We start from the raw sequence: 11,128 nt of genomic DNA on the forward strand, positions 1-11,128 counted from the left end.
AGAGTGCAGCTGATTGGGGCAGAGCAAACTACTAGAGGGCAACATAAACCCTGAGCAAATGAGCTCAAGGGAGCAGAGAGCGGTACAGAAATCAGAGGACAGTTAACCATCTCAGATCCTTAGTTTGAGGGCAGAGTCGGCAGCTGGCGCCCTGCTCCATTCCTGCGAGGAAAACCTTGGTTAAGGCAGCAGTGTTCTCGTGCTGCCTCCTGCTGGCTCTCAGGAGAACAGCGGCAGGAATATGCAAAGCTGCTCCAAATGAGGGTTCAGTTGTGGGGTTTAGGTCCAGCGAGGCAGCTGGCTGGACGTGTTTTTAGGAGCGGTAATGGGGTGTCCCAGTCAGAGTTCTGCTTCTGTCTGCAGACCTCAGGGTGGTCGGACCAGGGGATGGAGTCCCTAGATCTGCATTCGTGATTCTAGGTGAAAACCACCCAGGAGGCATAGAAGGATGTGGCTGTGGGTGTCAGCTAGGCTGGGTGCGGGCAGAACGTATTTGTAGTTTGGCTAAGATTGAACCACCTGGCCGGAGGACATGGAATACGGATACACACTGAGCATTTAAAAACTACTGTGCAATGAGATGAATTGGTTTTGAAGCTTTTTCCTGTGGATTTGCTCAAGGCAGACTGAAGCAGGATTCTGTCTTGCTGTCATTTTTGGAGGAAGAGGCTCCTCTCGGGTTTTCCCTCACTTAGATTCCTCAGCTTCCCTGGGTCTGGGCCTTTGACATGGAAAATCTACACAGCTCAAGATTATCCCTGAAGGCTTCCTGGTGTTTTACACTCAGTCCTAGAGAATGCTTGGAGCCGAACATGCGGGCGTAAGTGCTGTCTCCTTAGATGCAAAATGTGTAAATTGCTTTCTCCCTCGAAGTCACTGCTGCTGTCTCCTTTCTAGAGAGTGTTCTCTGGTGTGGAACCACAGGCCTAGCTACAGGGTTTGACTGTCTCGGTTGAGGTGTCTTCCAGGGAGGGGGGGGCCCGCCCCCGTGGTAGCTTCTGAGGCTGTGGTTGTCTGCCTGTGTCTTACAACTGCACTCACAATCCCGGGCCCCTGCAGGGAGGGCCAAGACATCGGAGCATCTTCAGTGGTGGGGCCTGGGCTGTCCTAACAGGCCCGGCTGTGTGCTGTGTGCCTAACCTCAGCCTTGCAGCCACTCCCTGCTCCTCCCCACCCTGACCCCTGCACGCCGTACTTTGTCTCCCGTGTAGATTGTAAATGGACATTAAGTGATTGAGGGAGATGTGAATGAGGGTGGTCTGAAAGCATGGGAGCCCCACCAGGTCCAAAACCCTCTGGCATTTTCTGACGACGAGGAGGAAGACCTGCTGGATTTCATGTACAAGTATAAGGCACCACGGCGGACGGAGTTGCCCCTGGAGGTACATGGCGTCTGGCTGTGGGTTGGAGCATGTGCTTTGCCCTGGAAGTCTGGGAGACCCATGAGCAGCATCTCTTGGAGCACCGAGTGGGGGAGATCCCCCTCCACCAGCTGCTTGCCCAGCTGTTGCTGCCCATTTTATTTAGACATAGGAGAGGGGGTAAGGTGGAAAGCAATCCAAATACCGAGCGTTTTGGGGAAGACAAACTCAGACTATGTTATGTGGCAAGTTTTTATAAACGAGGCTCATTCATCCGTCTGTCCAAGACACAGCTTAGTGACTGGTATGAAGCAGCTAGTCACAGAACATCCTTAAAGAGGTGCAGCCCTTTAGTTACCAAAACAATACATTTATGTTCTATCACCAGTGTGGACGGGGATGGGAGTTCTGCCAACAGGAGGGCTGAGCCTGTGGGTCTTGCCCCATGACGTGGGTAGAGTCACCAATCATGAGCTCAGGTGTCAGTGTGGCTGCTGCTGCGGTTTGCAGAGGTGACTGACCACACCCCCATGAAGAGGTGCAACATGAGGACTGAGGTGCAGGGCCAGCAGGGTCAGGGGACCCCAACTTCCTCTCTGCCCCTCAGGTGTCTGTTACCTTCCATCTGAGACAGGTTGAGAGTCCCCTGTCCACACACCCTTGAGAGACTGACGAGGAGATGCACTGACATGTCCCCTACACACACACAGTGGCTCGGCATCCCATTCACGGGGACAGTCATGATGACCACCTCCGTGGGCAGGAGCCATCAAATCCCTTCCCCAGGTGAGGCACCCGTGGCTCAATTCTGCAGTTAGGAGGCTTGGGAGACGTTCTGGGCTTGGACTCTGCTGGAGCCGGCCTGGGCAGCCTCGAGATGTGGGGAGAGTAAGACCTCCGCGCAGAAGGGTCGGTGCTGGTCAGGTTTGCCTATGAAGCCGCACACCCTGCCTTACTGTTTCTGTTCAGCAACGGGCAGGTTCCTCAGAAGGGAGGTGTGCTGCTGCTCCGGTTTGCAGAGGTGCAGCGAGGAGTGAGTCTGAGCCCCGTTCTCTGCTCCCTCCGCTCTCTCCCTTCTCCAGGCTGCCCTGCACTGAGCCAGTCCCCATGCAATGGGGGGACCAACTTGGGCTGCCCTCAGGAGGGCAAGTCTGGTGGGGAGACCCCATCCTGGGTGCAGTCCTCTGCTGTGAAGGCAGTGTGGCTGGGTGGCAGCGGGGGGATTTTGGTGACTTGCAACCTGGGTCTTTGGAAGGACTAGGAATATGCAAGGCAGAGAAGGGAGGGGAGGGCTTCCAGTCAGAAGGAACAGAGGCGTGAAAGGACAGCGCAGAGAATGCAGCTCTCAGTGTGGTGTGCGGAGCTGACAGACCGGCTGTGATAGGTGGGGCCCATTAAGTGACCAAATACCGAGCGTTTTGGGGAAGACAAACTCAGACTATGTTATGTGGCAAGTTTTTATAAACGAGGCTCATTCATCCGTCTGTCCAAGACACAGCTTAGTGACTGGTATGAAGCAGCTAGTCACAGAACATCCTTAAAGAGGTGCAGCCCTTTAGTTACCAAAACAATACATTTATGTTCTATCACCAGTGTGGACGGGGATGGGAGTTCTGCCAACAGGAGGGCTGAGCCTGTGGGTCTTGCCCCATGACGTGGGTAGAGTCACCAATCATGAGCTCAGGTGTCAGTGTGGCTGCTGCTGCGGTTTGCAGAGGTGACTGACCACACCCCCATGAAGAGGTGCAACATGAGGACTGAGGTGCAGGGCCAGCAGGGTCAGGGGACCCCAACCTCCTCTCTGCCCCTCAGGTGTCTGTTACCTTCCATCTGAGACAGGTTGAGAGTCCCCTGTCCACACACCCTTGAGAGACTGACGAGGAGATGCACTGACATGTCCCCTACACACACACAGTGGCTCGGCATCCCATTCACGGGGACAGTCATGATGACCACCTCCGTGGGCAGGAGCCATCAAATCCCTTCCCCAGGTGAGGCACCCGTGGCTCAATTCTGCAGTTAGGAGGCTTGGGAGACGTTCTGGGCTTGGACTCTGCTGGAGCCGGCCTGGGCAGCCTCGAGATGTGGGGAGAGTAAGACCTCCGCGCAGAAGGGTCGGTGCTGGTCAGGTTTGCCTATGAAGCCGCACACCCTGCCTTACTGTTTCTGTTCAGCAACGGGCAGGTTCCTCAGAAGGGAGGTGTGCTGCTGCTCCGGTTTGCAGAGGTGCAGCGAGGAGTGAGTCTGAGCCCCGTTCTCTGCTCCCTCCGCTCTCTCCCTTCTCCAGGCTGCCCTGCACTGAGCCAGTCCCCATGCAATGGGGGGGGACCAACTGGGGCTGCCCTCAGGAGGCCAAGACTGGTGGGGAGACCCCATCCTGGGTGCAGTCCACCAACTTGGGCTGCCCTCAGGAGGGCAAGTCTGGTGGGGAGACCCCATCCTGGGTGCAGTCCTCTGCTGTGAAGGCAGTGTGGCTGGGTGGCAGCGGGGGGATTTTGGTGACTTGCAACCTGGGTCTTTGGAAGGACTAGGAATATGCAAGGCAGAGAAGGGAGGGGAGGGCTTCCAGTCAGAAGGAACAGAGGCGTGAAAGGACAGCGCAGAGAATGCAGCTCTCAGTGTGGTGTGCGGAGCTGACAGACCGGCTGTGATAGGTGGGGCCCATTAAGTGAACCCCCTTGAGGGCTCCACTAGGAGACACTGTTCTCTTTCCTTTCAATGTAATGGCAACTTCCCCTGTAACTGTGTAGCCCATGGAAGGAGGGGGGTCTCCTGAGAGTCATTTGGGGTAGGAGGAGATGAGGTGGGGCCCTTCATAATAAAGCCTCTGTGGTGTGGCTTTGCTGTGCGTTAAAAGGGTTTCACATTCAGAAGGAAGACAGGAAACTTAGTGATGGAAATCTGAAGCACGTACCAAGAAACCAGAGGCCGGCTCCCAGGGGAAGCAACAAGAACGAGGGAAGAGATGAGGCATCTCTCTGCTGAGTCACTTGTTAGGATCATTTTGCTCCCAGAAAAATGAGATGTCATTCTCTGCTCAACCATTCGCTTGGGAGACCTTGGGACTTAGAGAGTGTGATGGAGCTGAGGGAGGTGCTGGCCTTCTCCGTGGGCTCAGCTTCAGGGGGTGTGGGGAGCGACTCTGGCGCTGGGATTCCTGTGGTAGAGACTCAGAGGGAGACCCCAACCCCGCCAGCAGCCTCACACCGTGTGCACAGGGCCAAGGCAGCTGCAGGTCTCAGTGCACACCTGCCCAGGGGCTGTCCTCAAATACTCCGCACCAAGCCCAGCTGAGGGGTGGCTTTCTGTTTACTCCACCAGGCACCGCCTAGAACCCTTCGATCTCGCTTCAGGAAGAAAAGTACCTCATCCTCGGCCACTGAAACCACGTGAGATGAGCCAACAGCACCGGATCCACAGAATGTCTCTTCTCTGCCTTAAAGAGCTATTCACTAATAACAACTCCGCGAGCTGGGTGTGCTTTAAGTGTGCAGCCTCACAGACAGGGCCTTTTTCCTCTCCCCTCTTCCACTTTTAAGAATTTTTCTTTTTTTCCTTTCCTTTTCTTTATTTTGCAGGGGAGAGGCTAAAAGGAAAGTTAGCATGGGGGGGAGTGACCTTTAAGTCTTCTGAGGTTAGTCATTTTCCACCATCAGATCGTCATGACAGACAGCAGTGTGGTTTTTTAAATCTAAGGGAATCGCCCCATGATGCTAAGGTGTACATTTGTAATTTATCTGTTGCATACTTACTTTTTAGTCCTGTAAATGCAAACAAAGCGATTTTTAAACTTTTTGTTCTTGATACTAATACTTTGGACTATGATGTACATATTTATGGCTTTTGGCTTAATATATGACTTGCAAGGGCTGTCGGAGGTTCTGATATGTAAAAAAAACTGCAGAAACAAATGTAGAAAAACATTGTGATTCTAGAAAATGTCTCAGATGCGCTCACAAAGCTTCCGAATAGACCTCCAACAGAACATCCCACTTCCTGCAGGAAGATGCTCCATATCCCTCACGTAGCTGTGTAGTTCGTAGACAGAGAAGTTAGGAGTTTAGAGATACAGTATTTTAGCAAGAGATGAGTGTGATGAGAGGTCAGGAGAACGTCCTAGGATAGGAGTCACAGGAAGCTTATTTCCCCCTTGGATTCAGGACTAGGAGTTTCCGGATCCTTCCCGGGAATTTACTACCACCTGAGGCAAGGGGGCTCACCCTGGGCAAAACTTGCTGAGGATGAGAACTCACAGAGCTGCTGAGGAGAGTCATTTTGAATGCTTGGCAAATGACCACTTCTCCATCGTGTCCAGAGCTGTGACTAATCTCCCTGGCAGAGGAGCCCACGACCTGAGCACCATGTTTTAGAGAACACTACACCAAAAAAACCCCACAAAAACCTACAACTCCACTGTTTCCAATATGCTATAAAATATAGCTTACACACGTGTGTTAAACGGTGGGTTCTAGAAAGGCTTTAGGGCTTGAGTGCTTGCTGGAATATGACTTGCTGCTGAGATCTGAGGGCGCTGCGGCCCACACCTGTGTCCTTCCCCGCCAGGGCTGAGCGCAGGAAGGAGCAATTCCCCTCACGGCGCTCCAGGTGTCACCAGGTGTCACGTACGAGCCCGGGTCGCTTAGCAGGGAATAAAGCACTATCTGAGGGGACTCCTCACTCAGACTGAGAACTTTATGTGAGAGAACCTGGTGGAAATGCACTTGGTCTGAGGTAGCTGCCTTCCCCTGGGAGCCAAGCCGAATGTAGGCCTCGTGTACTTGTGCTTAGAGTTGGTGTTTTCCTTCCGTGTGATGCATGCAGTGGTCACGACCCAGTTACTCTGAATATCTGGATTGTGTTTGTCTGTAGATACGCCCTGAAGATTAGTGAATTAGCATTACATGCCACATAGAACTCGCTGTCAACCCACCTAAACAGGCCCAAGAAAAGACCGCGCCATCACTGAGCTACGGACGCACAGCAATGGCCTCTGGTGGTGACGCACGAGCCGGATCTTAGTCACGTCAGAAAGCATTTCATTTGAAGTTGATTGCTGCCAGACACATATACTGAAATCCCTGCTTCGCACAGTTCCCCTGAAGGTGGCTGTATACTTTACAAAGGGATTTACAAAGAGTACCCTAAAAGCAAATTTGGAGTTGAAAGGGCAGAGGCTGTCCGCTTATGTGCCCTACGCCCTCCGATACCTGCACCTGTCATGAAGACAGAAAATCTGTTCTCTTCACACTCATTGAATAGTTCCAGACAGAGGAAATATATACTCTTTAAAACGTATTTACCTGTTAGTTGGGGGCACCCCAAATTACCAGAAACAAACGCGAAAAAAAAAAAAAAAAAAAAAAAGTAAGTTAAACAGCTTTTTAGATACGGTTTTTTGGTTGCCAAAATAATAAATGCCTTTAGCAGCAGAGTTTAAAATCCGTTTGTGGGGGGGGGGCCACCTACAAAAAAAAAAACCAAAAAAAAAAAAAAAAAAAAAAAAAAGCTTAAGTTAAACAGCTTTTTAGATACTGTTTTTTGGTTGCCAAAATAATAAATGCCTTTAGCAGCAGAGTTTAAAATCCGTTTGTGAACCAACTATACTTTCACCATTTTACAATGGAACGTTTAATGTACAGGCCGTCAAGTTTGCACTCAAAACTATGCCAAAACCAAGTTCGAAGCACTCTACTCTCAGACACGCTGTATTACTTCTCATTCAAGATTTCGAAGTAGAAAGGTATCAAAACTGTCTTAATGTAACTTTTCCTCGCAGTGGCGACCAGGGAGTCGGTTTCTCTCTGACACTCACTGTACACTGCGCGCAGCTGTTATCTTTCCGGCCAAGTGTGCTTACTTCTCCGAGCTGTGTACCTGTGTATGGATAGGAAATGTGAATGCCTCCACGTGTGCACGTCGTGCTGTGCTGTCCTGTCTGGAGGATGTAACTGAATGTTTTTAACTGGCCGACTCACAGACGCAGGCTGTTTACAAAACGCCAGCTCCAAAGTCTGTAGTGTTCACGTCGGAACTTTTAGTGAGAGTGCCACTGAGCACCTGTTCTGTTTCCGGGGAGGTGAGACGTGGTCTCGTGCTTGTGAACTGGAGAGTTTAGTCATAATCCTTCCTGGCTTGTGTGAACAGCCTGCCCGCCTCGCTGGCCTTTGAAATGTGTGTTCCCTGTGGTAAACCGTCCACGTGTTTGTGACGAGTGCTCGTCATCATTGGTCCCTCCTAGCTCTCCACCCTGCCCAGTATTTGGAACGGCCAAGGATGTGCTTCGTCCTCTAACAGCGATCCGGCAAAGAGCTGGCCCGGCACGGTGACTGTGCACACCTCCTCTGTACTTCTGTAGTCCCCATAGAACGGTCTGTAATAAAGCAGCACGCTGGAATGTGCATCGAAGGGATGTAAAATCACAGTATTCCAAAGGCTGAAGTCCTGCTGTTTTGTTATAATGCCTGATCTACATCTTGAATAAAGTCTTAACATTTTTCTTTTAAGAAACATCTTTGTAACGTTGGAATTGGAAGGAAAGACATTTTTGTTTGTTAGTTTGCTATAGGGTGTGAATGCTCACTGGAGAGAGAGAAAGAGAGAGGGCAAGTGAGAAATCACCCTTTCTCCCCTAGAGATTTTGAGCATGCACACACACACATGCCTGGTGTTTTTCAAGCTGCTGGGCCCAGGACTTGAACCACACAGTTGGCCATGTGGGATCTAGCCACCTTAACCATCATGCCAAAGCTGGCCCAAGAAAAAATAATTTTTTAAAAAATGTGGAAGAAAAAAAATGTGGAAGGTAGCAAGGATGAGAAACAGACTGCTTAACCAGTAACACGCTTGGTCACTTGGCTTCGTGCCTACTGTACAGGATTACTGGGAAGAAAACAAATGAAATGACACCTGAGTGTTTGGAAAACTAGTTGATCACAGAAATATAAACCTGAAAGTATCACTGTTTCTCTTGCATTTTTTTTTTCTTTTTGCCATAAGGCATATGTGCTCGCCAGAGACAGAGAGAAACAGAGGGAGAGTGAGAAAGCATCGCCCCCACATACCCCCAGGAGGAATGGCCACGCTGCAATCTCTTCTCCTCCCTTTTAGTCAGCATCTTGGACACATATACTCAGGCGCCTGACCTGACTTTGAAGCCACCTGGTTCAGAACTCAAATTGCAGTCAGCCATGTGGAAGTCCAGTGCCTTAACCAACATACCACCTGCTGGGCCTGTTCGTTTTGCACCATTTAAAAAATATTTATTTATTTAACTCCATTTATTTTGCACCATTTAAAAAATAGTTATTTATTTAACTCCATTTGTTATTATTATTTTTTTTTTAATTTTACCAAAGAGAGACAGAGGGGGAGAGAAAGGGAAAGTGAGAAAGCAAGCCACTAGGTCCAGGACTCAAACCGTGGTCAGTCATGTGGGAATCCAGCGTCTTTAACCACCACTCCACCTGCCAAACTCTTGCATCTTTTTTAAGAGAGATTTTTTTTGCTATAGTTATATGCACTGATTGAGAGAAAGAAAGAGACAGAGAGAGAGAGACAGACAGACAGAAAGTGAGAAATCACCCCCTAGAGGGGATGGCCATACTGCAATCCCATGTCCTCCATTCTCTTCTCAGGATCTTGGGCATGCACACACACGCACACACACACACCTGGCATGAGTTTAAGCCACCGAGTCCAGGACTCAAACTGTGATCAACTACATGGGATCCCAGCGACATAGCCATTACACCAACTGCTGGTCCCCCAGTGGGAGTTTTAAGCTTCTGGGTCTGGGACTTGAACTGTGGTCAGCCATATGGGAGTCCAATGACATAACTACTACACCATCTGCTGGTCCCTTGTTTTGCATTTTTAAAGAACATCAGAGGAAACCGTAAAGCTGTGACTATCAAGCAGTTCAGTGGTGGGCAGTTTTAATTCTGCAGTCAGACCTGTGATCCATCACTTTCCTTCTCTGAGTGCTTCTTCATCCGCCTGTGGGGAAGCACCCACTCAGACCCGGTGCTGCTTGTGCAGGGTGGGACTACTATGGTGGTAGGGATGCCCTTAACCCTACTGCAGTCCTTGCCTTTAAAATGTGAATGGGTACATTCGGGCGTCACTGGGGAGTGACAAAGACCCGGAAACTCAAAATTTGAAACGTCGAAACCAAACACAGGTCCATTTCTCTTGCTTTTATACTCTTTTATAGTCCCATATTCTACATGCATTCTTTTTCTTCTATTCTTTACCAGAAGGCAAATGCACTTGCCAGAAAGAGAGACAGAGAAAGAAAGCACCTCCCATGAGAGATGGTCTTAGGGTTTTGAGCATCCACATGCCTGGGGTGTTTCTCAAGACGCTGGGATAGGGACTCAACCAGGCAGTTGGCCATGTGGGATCCGGCCACCTTAACCACCGCCCAGAGGCTGGCCCCTAATGAGTATACATACAAACAAACAGCAGGAAAAGTGGCAGATTCAGAGTACGAAAGCAAGAAGAGATGGGGGAAAAGGCTACAAATCCTATCACTGAGCCACGTCCAGTGTCGATAGAACTGAGATCGACCAGGCTAAGAGTTGACAGTAACAGGGAGACAAAGCGACTACAATTTAAAAGCTGAATTGGTATAGTATTGCAGAGAAGTATTTACTATTTATGGTACTAGATTACAGTCACTTTCCTGATCAATTTAGATTATGAACATTCCTATGTCGTTAGAAGACAGAGCTTCTGCCATCTCAGAAGTGTCATGAAACGAAAGTGCATCAAAACAGAGTGCCAGCTCACGGTTCAGGCTCCCCCTTCATCGCAAAGAAAATGTCTGTTCTTTATTAATTAATTTATCCCATAAACAGACACACACTTGGCCTTTAGGATTAGACCATTCTATTGTTATGCATTTTTCTTCTAATGAATACACACTAGTTTCAAGGAATGCCCCCAATAATCCCAGCCTGATGTGCCACAGAACTTCAATTTGGTTATTCTTATCATATCCACTACTGAGTTGAAGGATTTGCAACAGTAATTCCTCCATTTTATTTAATAATGGTTTTCAACCAGGCAAAGTGCTCTGTTGCTTGAAAATGCTTCCCAGACAATATTTTCTTTTTTTTTTTTTTTTGGAGAGGTTTTTGCTATAGGGCGTGTGCGCTCGCCAGACAGAGACAGAGAGACAGAAAGCGAGAAATCACACCCCCAGGGGGGATGGCCATGCCGCAATCCCTCCCCTCCATCCTCCTCTTGGGATCTTGGGCATGAACGCACACATGCCCGGCGTGAGTTTAAGCCACCGGGTCCAGGACTTGAACCCCAGTCAACTACATGGGAGTCCAGTGACATAGCCATTACACTAACTGCTGGTCTCGATTCCCAGACAATTTTGAGCAGAGAGCTGAGAACCACTGGATGATAATCACTCAAATGATTGAAATTATTTTTTCCCTCTTAGTTTCTATAATATATTTTGAAAAATTCTGAGAAAAGTTTATCATTACAAATGAAAATATGATATCTGAAGTGGATAAAGTAAGTAACTTACCCTGCAAACGAGGTGGTCAGTGTGTCGCCCTCCCACCCTCACCTCTGACTCTGCTCACAGTGACTATTTTTTTGCTCTACTTGAACCTGTTAACATAACTAAGTGGGCCAGGGTGGGTTCCAGATCTAAGAACAACCAATCCCTACACTGGATGGTGACACCAATGAGACAGGGAAGAAAGGGTAGAAAGGGAAGCTTGCCCAGGTGGAGTCTCTTTGCAGTT

At 49.4% G+C, this 11,128-nt stretch overlaps 1 protein-coding gene across 1 annotated transcript in view; it reads left to right on the forward strand.

Moving 5' to 3' along the window:
• Window positions 1-6,735, forward strand: part of REEP1 (receptor accessory protein 1) — a 70,796-nt gene extending 64,061 nt beyond the window's left edge. Inside the window, exon 8 of the mRNA XM_027768253.1 lies at window positions 4,683-6,735. Coding sequence (XP_027624054.1) covers window positions 4,683-4,693 — 11 coding nt within the window. The 3' untranslated portion in view covers window positions 4,694-6,735. The remainder of the gene's footprint in view (window positions 1-4,682) is intronic.
• The last annotated feature ends 4,393 nt before the right edge of the window (window positions 6,736-11,128 follow it).

Source organism: Tupaia chinensis, unplaced genomic scaffold (genome assembly GCF_000334495.1).
Source record: "Tupaia chinensis unplaced genomic scaffold, TupChi_1.0 Scaffold145741_1, whole genome shotgun sequence".
Lineage (NCBI taxonomy): Eukaryota > Metazoa > Chordata > Mammalia > Scandentia > Tupaiidae > Tupaia > Tupaia belangeri.